Source organism: Lissotriton vulgaris, chromosome 10, assembly GCF_964263255.1.
Source record: "Lissotriton vulgaris chromosome 10, aLisVul1.2, whole genome shotgun sequence".
NCBI classification, from domain to species: Eukaryota; Metazoa; Chordata; class Amphibia; order Caudata; family Salamandridae; genus Lissotriton; species Lissotriton vulgaris.
Window position 1 is genome coordinate 2,648,842 of NC_141698.1, and position 21,803 is coordinate 2,670,644.

Consider the following 21,803-nt stretch of genomic DNA (forward strand, 5'->3'; position numbering starts at 1 on the left):
AATCTACCCAAACTTTGGGATGTTCATCCACCAGCGTGGGGTGACACTCAAAAAACAACTGTAAACCTATTCTGTTTGTGACATTTACACGCTATATCCCATCCTGCTGAGGATGCAGACCTGGATATCTGGGAACCATCTCACACTAAACCCACAAAGAAACATGTATCCTTAGGTTTCCCAGGTTCAAGAAACCCTTCTTTCCCGACTGACAACCTAAAAATCCCTGTGTGTGCCCCATCTTTGCCCCACAGTTGCTTCTCTTGGGATTATCCTAGACATGAACTTCTCCATAATTCCCAAAGGCAACAAACTTTCTAGATTAGCCAACTTCTACCTGCTCACGCTAAAAAGATACCTCTTCTCCTCTCTCCTTTAACAATCAGCAGCTCATGCTCTGTTTCACTCTAGGAATGACTTTGGCAACGCGGAACTATTGGGCGTCCCTCATAGCGCGCTCATTCCTCTGAAAGGCGTCCTCCATCTCTACCCAAACATGGGACCAAACTACAGCTTATCCTAGTTGAGTTTCACTAGCTTCCAGCGGGATTCAGAATACAGTTTAAATTGGGGTGTGTGGTTTGTAGAGATACCCTCCTCAGCTCTCCATCCTACAGAGTTGCCGTGCTCCAACAGTCAGGCAGTGACAGAGGGTCCAGGAGTAAAAATAATTTACCACTGAAGCCAACACCTTTCAAAGCTTCCCAAGCTCCGTCTTTCTCAGCGCGGCCTCACCTTTGTGGACTCCCTACTAGCAGAGTTAAGAGTAAAATCCATCCCAATGACCTCTGCAAATACCTGAAACTTCATGTATTCGGACGACACCTTTCATACTGAATGAATCCAACTTTGGTCATTGGGTATCCCCTCTCCCCTGCATCCCAGCCCTGCAGCCCGGGATCTTCTATCATTCATGCTTGACTTCTTACCGTGTTATTGCTACTTTAGTTGTAAGTTATGTTCATTGTAGATCACGAGTCGCGGTTATTCTATATAAAGTGCTCTCATGCCTCTCGGTACTCTCATGAATAAATAAATCGTAGCACCTCCATGGCGGCGGTGTAGAAGAATTCCCCCTGATGCAGTGCCACCCTGATGCAGTGGCACCTTGATGCAGTGGCACCCTGATGCAGTGGCACCCTGATGCAGTGCCACCCTGATGCAGTGGCACCTGGACGCAGTGTCACCCTGATGCAGTGGCATCTTGATGCAGTGCCACCCTGATGCAGTGGCACCTTGATGCAGTGCCACCCTGACGCAGTGGCACCTTGAAGCAGTGTCACCCTGATGCAGTGCTACCCTGATGCAGTGGCACCTGGACGCAGTGTTACCCTGATGCAGTGGCACCTTGATGCAGTGCCACCCTGACGCAGTGGCACCTTGAAGCAGTGTCACCCTGATGCAGTGGCACCTTGATGCAGTTCAACCCTGACGCAGTGGCACCTGGACGCAGTGGCACTTGGGTGCTGTGGCACCTTGTTGTAATAGTATATGCGGCAGAGATGGTGCACTAACAAACACCGAGGGCTTGTATGTCCAAAACTCTCTTGGGGGATATAGGGTAGAATAACAGGGCTCGATGTAGCATGAACTAAAAACAAATTCCACGGTATATCAGAATGTGGAGTACCTGGAAGTCAGAAGAACTGAGAGCTGGAAAAGTTGAGCCATTCGCCCATCTCAACAGCCTTCATATGAAGTTGCCCACTCATGACTGCTGTTGCCATGCTGATTGTTCTTTGCCAATTGTGCTAGAAAAATAAGAACCTCCACTGCAGTCTTCGAAGAGGGATGATCCAATTTCAAGCACCAACTGGACCGGAATCCCGAGGCAATTCTGTAACTCGTAGTCAGACTTGGTACCAGTGACTCCTTAATAAACTTCTCTGCTTCCTGTGCCTCTCTCGAAAGGTGTGGAATTCACACTTAGACATAAAACCATCCAACCACCGAAGGACAGCAGGACTTCCTGTACCAGATCTGGGTAGTAGCAAAGTGGTCTGTAGAAAGTCTCCTCTGGTGTCATATCCGAGCACTCAAAATCATACTAAACGGACGAAAGATCTGATTCTCTGCAAATGGTTCACATTTGCGTTACCAAGGATACAAATCATCCTTTGCACCCACCTGATCCAGAGCGTCCAAGCTCGCTCTGGTATTTACCATTGTCACCTAGATTCAAGACTTTTGACAGGAGTCCAGCCACAACTATAACTTTATCCTACTAAGTCCTGAAGGTTTTGTCAGGCCTTTCTTGGCATTCACAGGAGATATCCATGCAGCAGACCAGATAAAGACAACTAGGCTAGCTTTGCCCTGGCAATTATGCGAGTCCCCAGCCAGTCTTGTGGGAGAGACACTGCAGGCGTCTTGGTCTCCCTTTCCAGGGATCCCACATGAGGAATGGTCTCACCTTAGGATGAGAAGCTGCCTCGGATTTAGGAATCGTTGTAAATCCAGGACAGTGTCAAACGGCTATGGGTGTTGTGTGGAAGCCCCCACAGCAACACCCATGACACGCCCCTTTGACGCAGAGCACTGCGGGAAAGAGGGCCGTATTTACAAGGCTGTGTAAAGCCTCCATAACCTTCTTTACCTCAATCACACAAAGCCATCCAAGTCAAGAGGTTGGAACTGCCCCTGTGCCCGTCCATTACAGGCTTGATTGTCCTAATGACACCAGCATGTCCCAAAAACCTGTTACCTTCTGGGGATCTTGGCCATCTTGCAGCCTCGATCTTGGGAGAATGATGTCCTCTGGAATGGCAGCGAGACACACGCCCTCCCTTCTTGTTTCTCAAAAGCCGCTCAGGCTGGCCTCAGTGCCCACCTACAACGTTTCATGGTGCCTTCCTAGACTGGACCTTTACTAAGATCTCAGCTCCCTTCAGACCAACCTTTCCACTTACCTGCTAGTCACTCTTACAACAGGCACATTGGCAGCCAGACTCTGCCCATGCAAACCATCAGGCCTCTCTGCTGTTTCTAAAGCATATCTGTCCGTACGTATGTGTAAAGAGAGCCACACGCCATACACCCAGCTCGCTTACATCTCACTTACGGGTGACCTGGTCACTGCATTCATCAACTCTCTACCCCTTGTTTCTCAAAGGGTTTCTGTCTTTGGAATTGAATTTTACAAAACAAAGGTAAGGCGTTCTATTAATATAAGTTTAAAAGTGCTGCGAAGATTCCATCAACCTGTTGAAAGTATATTACTAGGTTCAGATATGATCGATACACTATCGATGGAGAAGTGTGAGTACAGGTGAGTAGCTCTTTCTTGTTGATGGTTTCTGCAGGGCTAGTCACACTCTTCAGGTGCCCCAAAAACTGTGGAAAGACACATTGAGGGTACAAGGATCCCCAGTCTCAATGAAATGTAGGGGTGTTGATGGGGTGCTCCACAGCTGCTCAGCGTCTCTGTGAGTGGCTCATCCTCTTCAATCCGCGAAGGAGTGTGCGAATCACCTTGGTCCTTCCCCATCCTTCCTCCAGAGCAAACCACGGAGTCCTGTCTAATCACCTTCCTGGTGAGGGATTTTAATTCCTTTTCCTCCACCTGCGTCAATTGAGAAGAGCCCAGACCCTCGCCGCCTTCAGTCCAATGACAGCTGCCCTTGTCACCCCGCCCTTTTGATCTATGGCGAGGTATCCCCAACCTCGACTCCCTTCACTCTATTGATAAGTGCTCCTGTCTCCCTCCCACTTCACCCCATGGGGAGATGCCCAAGTAGCCCCTCCCTTTTATTCTACTGACATATGCCCAAGTTAACTACCCTCTTCGATCCACGGTGATGTGCCCAAGGAGCTTCTCCCCTTGAATCTACTGGCAGATGCTCCAGTCACCACGCTCTTCGATCCACGGTGATGTGCCCCACCCACCTATCGCTTTTTATCAAGGTGCCCCAGACCACCATTCCTTTCAAGCTGTGCAGATATTTCCAGATTACTCATCCCCTTCGGTCCGAGGACAGGTGAAGACCTGGCTATCCTTCACGTGTCTGGGCGCCTGGCTGATCATGGAGGATTCTCTAAGCCTTCCCTTTCCGTCTCCAGCATCCAGAATCAATCGAAGGAGTCAATGTCTGCCATTCCAACAGCATGGGGGTTTGCATGTCGCTCTGCTAAGGATGCAGAGTCAGGTGCCGTGGCAGGAACGACGAATGATAGACCTGATAGACAAGAGTTTAAACTGTGGGCCGTGTAGAATGTGTGTTCAGTAGATACAGCACGGGTAGACATGTGGGGCTCAGTGACCCTCATCTGGATTGCATTGTTGGAAGCTAAGGACTAATGCTTTTCTCTCTGTCTTTTGTCCACTTCCCTGCAGGGTTCTATTATTAGCAGCCCACACCCACATCAGAGGATGCCGCCTCCACCGTCGATGCCACCCCCACCCGTCGAGGAGTTCAAAGCACAGAGGCCTCCTTCCAACTCCTCGTCCTCCTTTCTGGGGTCTCTCTTTGGGAGCAGGCGTGGCAAAGGTCCGTTTCAGAACCTTCCCGGCTCCATGCACAACCCCCACAGCAACATCCACAACCCCCACATGGCTGCACACAATCCCCATCCTTCCATGGCCATGGCCGACAGCCATTCTAAAATCCAAGCGCTCCATGCCCAGTACTGCCACAACCAGCCTGTTATGGCTCAGGCGCCTCCCCCGTACCACCAGCAGATGACACCAACCATGACACAGCCACCTCCACCTCAACAGCCACCTCCACCACCACCTCAGCAACGCTATCATGTGCAGACAGGCCCTCAGCACTTCACTCTACAGCGGCAGAAGAGGCCTCCACATATAACACTGCCAAACTCACCACATCCGCAGTATGTGATGCATGGGCGGCACCCAGGGAACACACCACTGTCGCCACCATCGCTGTACAGCCCAGTGCCTCAACACCCCATGACCCACACTTACCCCCAGCACATCCACCAAGGCCCTCAGCACTCTATGCAGAAGCAGCCCCCTAAGCACTTTGTGTTCACCCACCACCCGCAAATGATGGCGCAGTCCCATCATGCACTGCAGCACAGCCAGCGCCAGGCAGTGGGCCCGTACCCCATGCACCAGCATCCTATGCAGCATTCCCAGCATGGTGCAGGGCACCCGCAATCCCCCCTTTCTCCCCAGTCCCCGATCCCACCACACCCCTCCTACCCACCACTACCACCTCCTTCCCCTCACGCTCCACACACCCCACACACACCGCACACCCCACATACTCCTCACACACCACATACTCCTCACACACCACACACACCGCACACACCACTCACTCCACACACTCCTCTCTCTCCGCACTCCCCGCTGGGCCCAACATCGCCCATCCCGCAGCACGGGCAGCATCACCCAGGACAGCCTGGACAGCCTTCCTCCAAGCCCAAGCCAGTGAACAGAATCAGCACCGTGGTCTGAGCTGCTGGGACTTGAGACCATGTTGGAAAAAAGAAGATTGTCCTGCTGGAGCCTTCAGCATTTCCAGGAGAAGAGGCAGCCCCTCAAGTCACTTGCCCAGTCGGGGTGAGTCCCTGCCATCTGACCTGTCCGGCCCCTTCAGGACACAGTATAAGACGCTCTTTCGCCCGTCCACTCCGCCCTGCTGTTTCTTGGCGATGGCATTGTGCTTCCCTTCCACAAAGCTGCCAGATAGCCGTCAGCTCTGGACGTTTCACAGGGAGTCTTGGGCATTCTCCCGTACGACAGCGGAGATAGACCTCTGGGTGCATAGCTCAGGTGCTTGGCTTGCTTGTTTTCTGACTGGGCACATTTGTGTCTGTTTTTGTAATGGAGAAAAGGCATCCTCAATTCTCTGCTGCTAAGGGGTGCCAGAGGACAGTCTGTACAGGGCTGCAGTCTGTAGCAAATTCCTGGCAAACCTCGTATGCAGCGAGAGCAGATCATGGAAGGAGCACACGCAGTCATGGTGTCAGATTTGGAAAGCTAGTGAAGTGATGTGATGCGTCTGCCGCCATGGGCCCACACTGCGTGCTCTCGTTGGGATCCTGAAGCCCACAGTCCATCAGGCTCTCACACGGAGGGTGTGGTGGGGATGGTAGTTATTCATCCTGCTGCTATGAACGTATTGTCTTAACCCCAGCGTTGTGTGCCATGTTAAGATGTGTGGTAAGAGAGCGGGAGGGGATCGTGCATCCGCTGCTCCGTGGGTAGGAAATGGTTGGCTGTACATAGAATTTCCAGCGTGGTAGGAATTTGTCTGTGGCAAGTAAGACCGATCTCAACTTTTAGTCTCAGGTTAATGCGGTGCCTGAGGTCTCTGCTCCCATGCGATAATGAATCAAGAATCTTCACATGAGACCTTTAAGGGATATCCTTCGAGAGACCCTGATGAGCACAAGCAGCAGACCCCATGTAGGACAGTGCCCTAGGAATGCATCATACGTCAGGCATAGCCGTAGGAAATCATAATACTTCAGGCAAAGCCCTAGGAAACAATCAGGCATAGCTCTAGGAAAGCATCATACGTCAGGCACAGCTCTAGGAAAGCATAATACGTCAGGCACAGCTCTAGGAAAGCATCATACATCAGGCATAGACCTAGAAAATCATCTTACGTCAGACATAGACCTAGGAAACCATCATACATCAGGCATAGACCTAGAAAATCATCATACGTCAGGCATAGACCTAGGAACGCATCATACATCAGGCACAGCTCTAGGAAAGCATCATACATCAGGCATAGACCTAGAAAATCATCATACGTCAGACATAGACCTAGGAAACCATCATACATCAGGCATAGACCTAGAAAATCATCATATGTCAGGCATAGACCTAGGAACGCATCATACATCAGGCACAGCTCTAGGAAAGCATCATACATCAGGCATAGACCTAGAAAATCATCATACGTCAGACATAGACCTAGGAAACCATCATACATCAGGCATAGATCTAGAAAATCATCATACGTCAGGCATAGACCTAGGAAAGCATCCTACATCAGGCACAGCTCTAGGAAAGCATCATACATCAGGCACAGCCCTAGGAAACCATCATACATCAGGCATAGCTCTAGGAAAGCATCATACGTCAGGCACAGCTCTAAGAAAGCATCATACATCAGGCATAGACCTAGGAAATTATCATACATCAGGCATAGACCTAGGAAAGCATCATACATCAGTCATAGCTCTAGGAAATCATCATACGTCAGGCACAGACCTAGGAAACCATCATACATCAGTCATAACCCTAGGAAAGGTTCATACGTCAGGCATAGCTCTGGGAAACCATCATATGTCAGGCACAGCTCTAGGAAAGCATCATACGTCAGGCATAGACCTAGGAAAGCATCATACATCAAGCATAGCTCTAGGAAAGCATCATACATCAGGCACAGCTCTAGGAAAGCATCATACATCAAGCATAGCTCTAGGAAAGCATCATACATCAGGCACAGACCTAGGAAACCATCATACATCAGTCATAACCCTAGGAAAGGTTCATATGTCAGGCATAGCTCTGGGAAACCATCATATGTCAGGGAAAGCCCTAGAAAAAGCATCATACGTCAGGCACAGTGCAAGATGTCCCCCCGGAGAGCCTGGGAGGATTCCCGGTAGGATTCGACAGTGGTAGCTCATGAAGGCCTTTTGTTGGATGGAGCTTGTGGAAGCCCAACATTGAACATGGGCCACAAGATCTTGTGTGGAGTGTTCCCTCAGACCCCGTCTGTGGGAGAAGAAGGCTTTAGACACTGATGCAGGCCAGGCCGCTCGAATGAAAGGGCCAGAGGGAGAGGGATAAGGAACGTCACTCTTACAGACCTGAATAGGAAATATCTCTTGGAGACGCTGCAGAGGACAGTGGCTGCTGTAGGATATATCTATAAGAAACAATGTGTAGGATACTGTCTCTGTAGGACTGGTGAACCTTCTCAGATTACTTCCCTCTTAGATGTGGGGTAGGATAATGCCCCTATCAACCTGGTGTAGGATATTGACATTGAGACCATGCACAGGAGACTGCCCCAATAGACCCTATATAGGATATTGCCATGGGAGAACCTACGTGGCTTATTATCCGGGTAGACCCAATGAATCATATTGCCCAAGAAGACCCAATGTAAGATGTTGCAATGAGAGACCCAACATGTGGTATTTCTCTAGTAGACATGTGTAGGCGATGGCTCTCGTAGACCGGATGTAGGAGATTGCCAAGGGAATCCCTTCGTAGATGATTTTTCAGGTAGGCCTGTTATAGAGAATTGCCCTGGGAGACCCTCTCGACTGTCGATAGGTGTAGGACACAGGCCCGGTATAGAGCATTGCCCTGGGAGACACTCTCGACTGTCGATAGGTGTAGGACACAGGCCCGGTATAGGGCATTGCCCTGGGAGACCCTCTCAACTGTCGACAGGTGTAGGACACAGGCCCGGTACAGAGCATTGCCCTGGGAGACCCTCTCGACTGTCGATAGGTGTAGGACACAGGCCCGGTATAGAGCATTGCCCTGGGAGACCCTCTCGACTGTCGATAGGTGTAGGACACAGGCCCGTATGGAGCATTGCCCAGGGAGACCCTCTCGACTATCGATAGGTGTAGGACAAAGGCCCGGTATAGAGCATTGCCCTGGGAGACCCTCTTGACTGTCGATAGGTGTAGGACACAGACCCAGTATAGAGCATTGACCTGGGAGACCCTCTCGACTGTCGATAGGTGTAGGACACAGGCCTGTATAGAGCATTGCCCTGGGAGACCCTCTTGACTGTCGATAGGTGTAGGACCCAGGCCCGGTATAGAGCATTGACCTGGGAGACCCTCTCGACTGTCGATAGGTGTAGGACCTGCGCCCTGATTGTGGGCACTTGTTCAGGGCGACTCTTCCTTCTCCTCGAGTTCTCTTTCAAACAGCTTCCCACACAGGCTCCGGTAGCCCGTCTCCTGTGTGTGCAGCCTTCACTTGGTTATGAAGCTTTTGGCAAATGCTGCAGCACAATACAAAATAACAGTTCAGGTTTTTACTTCCCCCTTGCTCTTTTTTCTTGTTGAGCCCTCTTCTTTCATCCCACCCAAAGCCTGAATTTGTTTTAGTGATACTTTAATCAAGAAGCGGGGCAGTTTTGGAACTTCCACAGTTAGTCACTTTGGGCCAGATTCAGAGAACTAACTTAAGACAAAATCCTAAACTTACTACCATTTTGGTATTCACAGAAGTTAGGAGTTCTAACTTTAGGACTCCTAAATGCCTTCAGTGAATACCGAAAGTCTTAGGGCCAGATTCACAGTATGAACTTAAGACTCAATCCTAAACTTACTACTATTTTGGTATTCACAGAATCAACTTACTACTTTTGGTATCCACAGAATTTAGGATTTTGTCTTAAGTTCGTCTTAAAACAAACTTAAGACAGACTTAAGACAGACTTAAGACAGACTTAAGACAAACTTAAGACAAACTTAAGACAGACTTAAGACAGACTTAAGACAAAATCCTAACTTAAGTCTGTCTTAAGTCTGTCTTAAGTTCGTCTTAAGACAAACTTAAGACAAAATCCTAACTTTGTGAATACCAAAAGTAGTAAATTCATTCTGTGAATGCCAAAAGTAGTAAGTGCATTCTGTGAATACCAAAATAGTAGTAAGTTTAGGATTGAGTCTTAAGTTCATTCTGTGAATCGGGCCCTTAAAGTTAGGATTTTTCTCAGTTTAGGAGTAGTAAAGTTAGGACTCCTAACTTCTGTGAATACCGAAATAAGTAAGTGCCTTCTGTGAATACCAAAATGGTAGTAAGTTTAGGGTTTTGTCTTAGGTTAGTTCTGTGAATCGGGCCTTTTGCAACTGTGCTCTATCTTTTTCATCCAAGTGATTATATTGTAATAGTGTGTCCAGACCCAGAGGAAGGCTGGCAGTTGCTGCTGCCCATCGTGGGATCTGTAACAATATTCATAAACATTAGTGTCTCTTCTTTGATATCTCTGACCCTACAAACCTTTCTAGAATTAGTAACCTCTCCTTGCAGATATCTTTTCTATGTTGTTCTGAAAGAAATCTTTCAACCAAATTAGCTGTAACTCCTTGCTTCAAAGAAGCTCTCGAACTCCCTTAGCACCATCCCTTTAAAAATAGAAAAAAGCAGGGATCAGAGGCATGTAGGTGGGAAACCTTCTAGTAAAAGGTTTGTAGATATGTCATTTTAGACAGGCTACTCCAATATTGCACTAGAGGGACAGTTGACGCTGTTCCTCTGTTTGATGGACGTCAAGAAATGCTGAAAGGAGAACTTGTCACCCAAACTCTGAGGTTATTGAATCCCACCCTAGATCTCCTAAACTCCATCCCACCTCCATGTCCTCATGGAGATCTCTCACATCGTCACCTGCCACCAGGGATCACCTTCTGGAGACCAGGCCAACCATTCTAAGTTGTCTCTACTGCACGACCCTGGCCCTCCTTTCGGCTCCTCTCTTCACCGCCTCCACCCTCCCTATAGACCTCCCTGCAGCGTTTGTCCCCTCGTCGCTATAAATCCTGCTGTTGGTGCTGTGTTTACTGAGTAGCTAGCTTTATGGGGTGTATTTTTCCAACATAAATACAGGTAAAGCCCAGATCGTAATCAACTCTAGATTCAGTCATTAGCTTTTCCTGAGTCGGAAAATGTGTTGAAGATCCCACGACGAAGGCGTAGGATCGACACGTATGTATCTGCTCCTTCCGCATCATAGGATGTTCGTTTTTATTCACATTAAGCTAACGGCATAGCCAGCCAAAGCCCCAATCCAGTGATAGGGAACCCCATAGGAGAAGGGAACGGTGCACAGTAAAGTGAAAAGGTTATTGAGAGACATGTTCACCCGAGTCTGCTGAGAAGGCTGGCATGCTGGCAGACTGGCATGTCTGCTCTTGGGTGAGGTTCCAGACAGTGGCGCTTGGCAGAGGTGTACAGGTAGCTCCAGCTGGTGGCTTTTCAAGTCATAAACCTTGAAATGTTTCCTGGGAACAGCAGCACTGCTGCTGAGTCTTCACCTGGGTCCCAGGGACTGCTAGGAGGCTGGTGGCCTCATGCATACTACTGTGTGAAGTGAACTTTGTGTTGGAGAGAGAGGATAAGAGACAGCGATGAAAGTTAAAGCATCTGGTTCATATAGAAATTTGATTAACTGTTTTTATGTTCTTTTGATAAGACCCCTTGATGAACAGGACAAGCGTAATTTCTTAGTATTATTAGCTTCATGGCTTCTTCAATCATAGAGAACCTTGTTTCAGTCTAGCCTTCTCCACCCCTCCATGTCTCTTGGCCCCATTTTCTACTGGTGAGGTAGTTTGCTTAGCTTCCCTGTAGCGCTGGTCATGTTCCGCAGAAGTTGGTAAGGACAGTGGTGCCTGAATAATCTCAGACATACAGAAGTAAAGCGATGATCAGGTGTTGTTTCAGTGGTGACTGTAGGCTCAGAGATGATCATGTGGTGTGCGTTGTCATGGTGACAGTGGGAGCCTTATAAACGAGAAAGTGTGCATGTGTGTGTATTGATGCAACGTTTCCGATGACTGTGGGAACAACTGTTCTTCTGTGGCTCTGAAACTGCACAGCCCGCCTTGTGATTTGGCCAGATGTGCATGACAGGACGAGGGAGACCCTGAGTGAATAAGAGAACATTTTAGGTGCCCCGTGATCCTTTATTGATCATTGTGGGCGTTTGTCTTTAGCAATTTCATTTTGTTCACAAGAGAAAAGCCCTGTGCAGAGGGAGATTACTTGTTCACTGATGGATATTTCCCCTATTGCGTTCTGTGCATTTCTCCCTCATTCGATGCCAATCGCTGGTCGATGACAAGAAGGTGTCTTCAGCGAGGCAATCCGAGATCCTTCAGGATATCCGCGACTCCTGAGTTACTTCAGCCGTCCAAGTCAGAAGGTACTGTTGTAGCATCAGCTTCAAAGGAGCCCTTGAGATATGTTAGTGTGTTTGTGTGGAGTACGTTGAGTCCAGTTTTTGATGAGGCCGTGAGTACTGAGGGATCCTCGCTGAGCTGAGAGAGCTCTCGGGAGTCTGATTGCCCAAGATGAGGAGGCCAGTCCTTTGCAGGCCTCTCCTGAGCAGCTGAGAGGGAGGACCTCCAAGGAGGTTCTAGAGGCTCAGAGGATACGGCAGCATTTAAAGAGTGGCTTGAAAGGGTCGGGAAAGTCCTTCTGTATGCCCGGGGACCGAGCACGAATCGCTCATGCGCATCTCACCCCAGGGTTTGCATCCCTATTGTCCTCACTCTTTTTGCTGAGTTATTGTCTTATTGTAAATGTGCAGCAGCAGAGAGGCGTGGGGAAAGGCAGGACAGCACACACATGTATCTTCTCCAAGGGCTAGTCCTTTAACGTCTGTCTTCCAGAAGGTCCCGGCACGTCTAGATGTTTTGTTGGGTGTGGGCTGAAGACCTCTTGGCCCATGAAAGATAGTTTGTCAGTGTCTGCAGCGTGCACAGTGGCTGCTTCGTTCCTTCTAGCGGTGAAGAACAGAAGATCTTTTATGGATAATACAGACTTGTGCTCTCTACCCTGTAGGGTGATACGTTGGTATCTGCGGAAGCCGTCTTCTGCACTTTCACAGGAAAGTTCTTGCATTTTATCTGAGTCCATAATACCCTGCTCTGTCACCCCGTAACTTCTGTGGATAAGGCGTATCCTGTACTGGTATCAGTGTCAACAATACAGGCCATCCAGAAGTGGAGGCAATGCCCACTTTGGGCTCCTTTTTCATTGGACAATGACTCTACTATCAAATACACCTTAGACAACTAGACCTCAAGTCCCAGCTGAGACCCCGGAAGCTGCCAGAACATGGCTTCAAGCCTTCTCTGGCCACAGCCTAGCTCGAAATGCAGCTGCCTGATGAACTGTGAGCCCTTTGCTCGTCAGGCATTGGAAGGCGAGTCTAAGAATCTTAATGGTAGCATGACGTAGTTAAGACTGGGTTGGTCTACACAAGTTGCACAGCTGCATTTTGTGCACTCTATTATGGAGCGAAAGCTTGTCAAACTGGCTGATGAGTCTTGAATTTCTGCTTTAAAAACACAAAGTCCTTTTGGAGCATAACATAACTGTTGGAGGCTTGTTTGGCTGTAGCTACACATACTATGCATGCTCCTGGCATCTAGTGTGGGGCTGGATGTATGCAGGTTGTTTTTCTTTGAAGAATTCTTCTCAAGTTATGAGGTACGGTGACTCCACCTATTGCTGGTAATGCACATGGGCTCCATTGTTAGATTGTCTTCTTTCCGCCATCAGGTTCAGGGTGTGTGACCGAGCTCCGGATCTATGCTGTTATGGAAATCTTTCAAGGCCTTCTTTGTTCCTCTCCCTTATGCCGGTATTGTTTGCTATCGCTGTCCCCTTTCTCGCATCCAGTCGACGTATGTTGCTTCGTCCGAGTCGGGGATTGGAACACCTTCGACACCCCCATTGGGACCTTGCCCTTCAGGGCCTCCCCCTTTCGCTTTTCCTATGGCAAGCATGTCTCACTTGTGATGTAACGGATACCGTTCAGATACTGTCCTCGGTATCATGCCAAATTCCCCAGGGCCGATCTCTACCAGGTCTGCAGTGTCTGCCTCTCTCACAAGCACGACAAGGCTTTCTGCAATGCCTGCTGCTTCTTCAGATCAAGGAAAACTCAATACCATTGGGCTAAACGTATCAACATGTCGCAGAAAATCGGCAACGATGACACCCCAGACCTCTATGATGCTGAGGACATCAAGTGTGAGCGCTATCCGGAACCATTAACTATCGTGGAGGAGGCTTCCTTGCTTGAAGTCATCTCTGGTTCCAACGTGAGATTAAAGACTTGCCGCCCGCCTAGAAGGTTGTGAGTATGAACCCTCCTTTCCTGACCCCCGACACCACTCGCACTCCAAGCGCCCCTGCCCAGGGCTAGGCTTCCAGCCTCGAAGTCCAACAACTGGCTTCCGGTCCACCGCTGCCAACCCCAGGGTGGACAAGAAATATAAGGCTACCCCGTCTGACCTGGTCTACATCTTAGGTTGGGCGCTATTGGACGAGCGCTCTAGTCGCTCTACATAAGGAGGGGCTTTGCTCTGAATCGGGAGATTACCTTGCACAGACCCCTAAGGCTGCTCCTGAGCGGTCGCTCGCCTAAAAACTCTTTTTAAAACTTTTAATCTGTTCATTGCAATTGATTTATTGAATTTCCCTTTGTGTCCGCCCCCCCCCCTTCGAGCTAGAATTTGCACATTTTTAGGGGCTGATATTAATGCCTAGGACACGCTAGCACCTCATCACTCTTCCCCGCTTCCCAGGTGGGGCTTGGCCGTCCTCGAGGCTTAGCTCACCGGGTCCCGGGTTGCTGTAGTTGGCGGCCATCTTAGGTTGGGCGCTATTGGACGAGCGCTCTAGTCGCTCTACATAAACGGTCAGTCATGCTTCCGCGCAGCGGACGCGGGCAGCGGACGCGCCGGACCTGCGCCGGAGGTTCGCCAGAGGTAAGCCCGTTTGCGCCCGTTCGCGCTCGGTCGGGCTCAGGGACCAGAACCTCTGACCATTCTCCCAGCTGCTCACAGACATACTCCCGTCTGGCTCTCCTTGCACTGAGGAGTGTCTTGCTGCCCCCTTGCTCTCATTCTATAAATCTTGCGACGGATCGTCCCTTCTGTCAACACTGCCCGTTTAGAACCACGGAAGCGGATATTAATACTACTAACTCAGAAGGCACCCTGAAAATGGCTTTGGTCAATTGCCGCTCATTACCCAAACATGCCACTGAAATCTTCTTGTTAATTCAAGATCTCGGACTTGACATTCTTTTTTTAACTGAAACGTGGTTGGGATCCACGTCCGGCCCAGACATTGTTCAGGCCCTTCCTCCTGGATATCTGATCCAACATAGGGACAGACAACTCAAAGTTGGAGGAGGGATAGCCATAGTATACAGGGAGCACTTAATCTGTCGTATGATCGACAGCTTCATCCCTGACTGTGAAAGTGCACAATTCGCCATCACTTTATCCCCAGAAGTGTCATTTTCTGGACTTCTGATTTACCGTCCCCCTGGTGCTATTGGACAATTTCCGAAAGGAATCATCGAATCAACCATAGAGTTAGCTAGCAGGGTCTCAAATTTTATAGTACTAGGAGACCTGAATCTTCATTTCAATAATCCCTCAGACACCACCGCCATAGAATTAACTAAAGATCTTGCGGCATGTGAACTAAATCTGATAGTCTCACACCCTACCCATTCTAAAGGGAACCTTTTAGACCCCATATTTTCCAATATTGTGGACTTAATATCAGCAGAGCCATACCCCACCCCTTGGACAGATCATATGGTCATCCCCTTCATATGGAATACGCCCACACCCGGTCCAACAGAACCGCCCAGTAAAACTCTGAGTAGGCGGTGGACGAAATTAAAAATGAACGAATGGGCAGAGGCACTGAATACAAGTGAACCTCAGGTCAATCAGGACATTGACAGGGCTAACCTGGACTTTAACCAATGGATTGAATCATCATTGGACAGGGTGCTTCCTAAAACAAACATCTCCAAAAAGAAAGCCTCCACTAAACAACCTTGGTTCACTTCTGAGCTAAGGTCCCTAAAACAAGAATGTAAACGGTTGGAGAGACAGTGGAGAAAACACTTTGTGGAAGAGAAAAAAACCAAATACAAACTCTCTCTAAAAAAATATAAATCTGCTCTTAACGTGGCTAAATCCATCTTCTATGCAGAAAAAATAGAGATCTCAGCCAACGCCCCAAGAGAGATGTTCAAGATAGCTAAATCCCTGTTAAAAGCCCCTGACCCGCCATCTTCACTACTCTGTACGGAGGAGGCTGATGCTCAATGCATCAATCTGGCGAATTTCTTTGCTGAAAAAATTCAAAAGATCCTCCTGTCCCTCCCTCCTCTACCTCTTGAAGAACCTATCCTCCCTTTGCCAGATGATACAGATATTATTCTGCCTTGCCTCCCTTCCTTCTCCCCCCTCAGTACTGAACTGCTACCCACGCTTTTCAACTCTGTAAAAAGCGGTTCTCCGCTAGACCCTGCCCCTATGAATATTCTAAAGTTAGCCTTGCCCAACATCAGCACATACATTATCCATCTAGTTAACACCTCACTTGAATTAGGAAGGGTACCCCAAGACTGGAAATTGGCAATGGTCAAGGCCCTGTTAAAAAAGCCTCATCTCGACCCCCAGGACTTTTCCAATTATCGTCCCATTTCCCTGCTCCCCGGCATTAGTAAACTTGCAGAGAAATGGGTAAACAAACAACTAGCATCCTTTCTGGAGACCCATAACCTGCTCCATCCAACCCAAACTGGGTTTCGGAAAGGACAGGGTACGGAGACGGCACTGCTGAGGGTGGTAGAGGATTCCAGGAGGATTCTGGACGCAGGTGGCAGCGCGGCCATTATCCTCCTGGACCTCAGTGCCGCCTTCGACACGATGAATCACCGTGTCCTCCTGTCTCGTCTCAAAAAACTGGGCATCAAAGACAGGGCACTCATGTGGCTGGAGTCCTTCCTTGGTGACAGATCCTTCAAGGTCTTTACAGAAAATAGCTGCTCTCCATCAATGCCATTACAGTGTGGGGTGCCACAGGGCTCCTCCCTTAGCCCCACACTGTTTAATGTTTATATGGCGCCCCTGGCAGAAGTAGTGGCCCCCTTTGGGATCCAACTGGTAAGCTATGCTGACGACACCCAGCTAGTTGTTTCTCTTAATCAGTTGGAATCCTCCCCCTCCAGGCTCTGTCATTGCCTGGAGGCAGTAGCAAACTGGATGGACCTGTCCCACCTGAAATTGAATGGAGGTAAAACGGAGCTGATGCTTCTAGGAAAACGAGCCACATTTGACAACTCGATACACTGGCCCTCCTGTATGGGTCCAGGACCCACTCCAAAGACCGAGATAAAGAGTCTCGGCTTCTGGTTGGACGCAGAGTTGTCATTTAAGACCCAGGCAAGGAAAACAGTAGCCACCTGCTTCGGACTGCTGAAAACAATCCGGAAAATCCTTCCTCAGTTACCCGAGGCAGCAAAGAAAACCATTGTCCAGTCCCTTGTCCTATCCAGGTTGGATTATGGAAACGCGCTTTATCTTGGAGCCCCCGTGTCGGTTATCCGGCAACTTCAGGTTGTCCAGAATTCCGCAGCACGGCTACTTACGGGCACGAGCCATCGTACATCAGCCAGGCCCGCACTCTGCACCTTGCATTGGCTCCCCATAAAGGAGCGAATCTATTTTAAGACCCTCTGCACGGTCCATAAAACACTCTATGGGAGTGGCCCCCCCATTCTAGAGGATATGATCAGACCTTACAACCCTACCAGGAATCTTCGCTCGAACCAACAAAATTTGCTGACAGTGCCTAGGATCAGGAGATCCCGCACAGGAGGTCGCCTGTTCTCGCACAACGCGGCTGGGCTGTGGAATGCTCTTCCTCCACCTCTTCGCCAAGAGCCTAACCTCCTTGTCTTTCGGAAAAAGTTAAAAACTCTTCTGTTTCCAAAAAACTAGTTAAAATAGTTCTCTATTTTTAATCCATCTCTGCTTGGTTAGTCTTAAGCGCTGGGATGCTCCCGAGTGGCCATGCGCTATAGAAGAGCCTTTTAATAATAATAATAAGAAGAAGAAGAAAGCAGATGATTTGATGCAGCTGTCAAAACACTCCCACTTGGACAATCTACAGAATGTCATTCTGCTGCTGCAGCAAGGCGACTTCATGACTGCCCTCGACCTCAGAGACGCCTACTTCCACCTCCCAATTCATCCAGAGCACCTTTGCTACCTCTAGTTTGTAGTACGTGGCAAACACTATCAGTCCAAGGTGCTGCTCTTTGGTGTTCTCACTGCCCCAGGGAGTTTACGAAGTGTTTAGCACTGACAGCAGCACACCTGGGGCGACCGGGCATCCATGTGTTCTCTTACCTGCACGCCTGGCTGATCAAGAGCAGAACTCAGCAGCAGCACTCCCTCCCACACACGCAGGCCACTGTTAGCCTCCTACACGACCTGGAGTTTACATCAGTGCCACCAGGTCACAGATCCAATCCTATCTCCCGGCAGTTCTCAACACAGTGGTTAACAAGGCCTAGCCGAGTCCTGCAAGGGATGCAGTCCTTCCAAACATGCTCCCTCTTTTTAGCCAGAGCACGGTCAAGACAGTCATGCGCCTCCTTGGCATGATGGCCTCCTGCATTACCACAGTCCCTCCCACAGCAGGTTACGCATGCGCCTGCTGCAGGAATGCCTAGTGCAACAATGGTCTCACGTGGAGGGTCACTGGGAAGAGCTCGTGTTGATCGGGAGCCGCACCTGTCACTCTCTGCAGTGGTGGGACACCAACAACCTGTTGTAGCGGTGGCCCTTTCTCAACCGTGTGCTGCAGATGACCATTGAAACACTCTTCCCTCACGGGATGGGGGCACTTTACAAGACCTCACTGTCCAAGGTCAGTGGGAACCCCTTCACCAGGGTCACCACATCAATTACCTGGAGCGGCTAACTGTCCACCTAGCTTAGAAGGGCTTCCAGGGCCACATTGTGGGCAAGGTAGTCCTCATTCGGGCAGAGAACCCCCAACAGGCCGGACCTTCTCACACAGACCGTGGAGAAAGCAGGCCGCCCCATGACACTGAACCTTGCCATCTGCTCCTGAGGTCTTTGAGTTTTGGAATCTAACCCATCCTCTGGAACCCATAAACATTCTGAAGGAAGCATGTAGGCCCACTACTTTCATAGCCAGTGCTCAAGACATTGTCTGCTTTCTTCTACACCTGCAGGCACGAGGGCCAACATTCGTCTGCGTTTGGCCAGAGTAGCTGCCTACCCTTTGGATAGGGAGCACCTATCCTTCTTCAGGATCCCTGTGATCAAAGCTTATATGGAAGGTCTGAAAACATGTCCGGCCCCTGTGTGGAATCTGAACATTCTACTTACTAGTCTCAGAGGGCCTCCTTTTGAGCTCCGTTATTCTGGCCCCTTCAAATCCGCTACTGGAAGGTGGCCTTCCTTGTCGCAGTCACCTCCCTCAGATGTGTTGGTGAGCTCCAGGCTTTAACATTGGAAGAATGCTTTTCAATAAGAGGGCAACATCTTATCTGTTTGTTAATCAGAACATCCAGGCTTCTATTCTTTATAGCTGTAATCAGTTTTAATCCAAGTATTCTTGTGTAAAATCTTTCTATGTTGTCAATCAATCTCCAAAACCTTGTACTTTTTCCATAAAAAAATCTGTATTATTTCAGTTTCCAATCATCTCTTTTGGCAGCCCAGCCAGCGCGTCTCACCCCTTAAAGGGACTTCATCAGGGCCTAGAATAATTACATATCTGCATTATTAGTGGTTAACAGACATAAAAAAGATCATTGTTACATGTGTTTGTTGTTTTTCTCGTTTTCTTAAAACCCTTTAATTTTGTGTAAAAAAAGTTTTTAATTCAAAACAATTTACTCCTCCGGAATGTGTCTCCAACACATTCCTGCCAACCCAAAATCGCCCATTTACCATTGGAAGAACATTTCTTTGAGGTCCTCGGAGAAAGTGTTATTCTCTGCACTAACCCTAAGTTCATTCCTAAGGTGATTTCTCCCTTCCACCTTAAGCAATCTATGGAGTTACCTGTATTCTTCCCACTACTTGATTTGGTTGTACAAAGGGCTCTCCACACTCTTTGATATTAAGAGTGCCGTTATGTGCTATGTGGCTAGAACAAAACCCTTTTGTAAGACTCAACATTTCTTTGTGACCTGCTCAAATCTGCACAAGGGGCTGTCTCTTTCTTAATCAGGCATTGCCAGGTAGATTATTAAATCTATTTACTCATGTTATGCAAAAGCCAACAGACCGTTGCCTATCCCCCCAGAACCCACTCTACCCATAAAAAAAGTGCCTCTATGGCCTTCTTAGGGAATATCCCCATAGCTGCTATCTGCAAAGCAGCTACCGGGTCTACACCACGGACTTCACAAAACCTACTGTGTGGATGTATTAGCTTGCCAACAAGCCATTGTTGGCCAGGCTGTGCTCAGTACACTTTCTCAATCTTCTGCAACATACTCAGGTTAGCCACATCTTAGGAGAGTACAGCTTTCCGGCCTATGCACGGCATGTGTATCTACAGCCACGCATGCTTCAAACAGAACATGTTACCCAGTAAGCATCTGTTTGTGGCATGTAGTGCTGTAGATGCACATGCACCCACCCTCCTCCCTGAAAACATTTTGATGTTGCAGACGCTTTTTCCCTTACTTCTGCATAGTAATCCCTCTTTTCTCTTCCACTGAGCTCCGTTTCCATCCTCAGCCGCCATGTGGTAAATAATCTATTAATGGAGCCGATACCCATGAGCATTACCATCAATGGGTGGAGTCACCGTATTCGTGACTTAATATTTGTTTGGAGAAAAACAGCTTGAACCTATCCGGGCCCACCACTAGTTGGCAGGAGTATGAACAGCGTCTGAATCTACAGCTCTACATGCCAAGAACAGATGCTTACAAGGTAAGTAACGTTCTCACATTGAAGTTTCTATGAGGACAAGGGATACCAATGTGAAGAAATAATATCTCTTTTAAATAGTTCCTAAATATCTTGAGGGGTGTTCTAAGAGGAGATCACCCTCGGCTGCCCTGTTATGGGCATCTCCTCGCGAGTAATCTGTAAGGCTTCCACATGGGCTTCTGTGCAGGTTTATGCACTGGGTTTGACATGTTAGTCTTTTATGGGGTGCTGCTTTTGGGTTGTTTCAAATGTTGGAACCCTGTGGTTGGCGACTGAAGGGGAGGGAGAGCCATGGAATCTCTGATGGAGCCGATCCTTAAAATCTCATCTCCTGCCGCTGCCCCTTCCTCTGTGGGCATACCTGTGCCACCACCCCTTCCTCTGTGGGCATACCTGTCTTTATTTAATTTTTACACATTTCCTTACGCTTCTCCAATAAAAACAGACATAATAAAAATTGCAGTTGGGGTGTATACCCTGTCCTGCGCACAACATTCAGGTCATTCAAGGATTCGATGTCTGACCCTTCAATCCTCGCTTGACTACCAAGTGCCTTCATCCCACACCATAGGTCGGCCACCTGTCAATGGCTAATTAACCTCTCCGGATACCTGTTGCACTGAAGTACCAGTGGTATGCTATAGATGGGAGTATTTCACACCAATGATGTGTGCAACCAACCCTTAAAATCATATTTACCAAGGGTCTAATCCACTTGTGCTCACCAAGTACATGCACATATCCGTAACAAGGCTTTCTGAAACGGGCAGAGGACAACCGAAAGCATCATACAACGATTCCACGGAGTGTCGTGTACAAAAGTTTAGTGGACACTCCATGGTGTGCACGCATTGGTGGATGCTATGGCTCAGGATCTCTTACAGGCGATGCCCACGGAGTGTCATGGCGAAAGGTTTAGTGACAGTATATGAAGTGCAGGCACTGGTGGGTGCTCTGGCTCAGGTACTCTTACAGACGATGTCCGCGGAGTGTTGTGGAGAAAGTTTAGTGAGCAGTCCATGACATGAAGTGCAGGCACTGGTGGGTGCTATGGCTCAGAAAGTCTGGCTCTGGAATGTTGTTGGGTAAGAGATTTAATTGGTGCTCCCAAGTGTGCATGTGTAGGTGGGGGTGCGACTGATCAGCGATTGTGTTTGCAACAAATGTCCCTTGAGTGGACCCTCCATGAAGTGCACGGGTTGGTGGAAACTAACTCGGAATGTCGCTGTGTGAGATGGTTAAGACAGATTCTAGTGGTCAATGAGTGTTAATCCCAAATAATTCTTGCTGCGAAGGAAGGGAGTCTT

The 21,803-nt window shown here is 48.7% G+C and overlaps 1 protein-coding gene across 5 annotated transcripts in view; it reads left to right on the forward strand.

The window, feature by feature from the left end:
- IQSEC2 (IQ motif and Sec7 domain ArfGEF 2) overlaps positions 1 to 5,568 on the forward strand; it is a 942,770-nt gene extending 937,202 nt beyond the window's left edge. For all 5 annotated transcript variants that reach the window (XM_086940141.1, XM_086940140.1, XM_086940143.1 and 2 more), the window contains one exon: positions 4,334 to 5,568. In XM_086940141.1, the coding sequence (XP_086796267.1) occupies positions 4,334 to 5,425 (1,092 nt within the window). In that variant the 3' untranslated portion in view covers positions 5,426 to 5,568. The remainder of the gene's footprint in view (positions 1 to 4,333) is intronic.
- Positions 5,569 to 21,803: the final 16,235 nt, after the last annotated feature.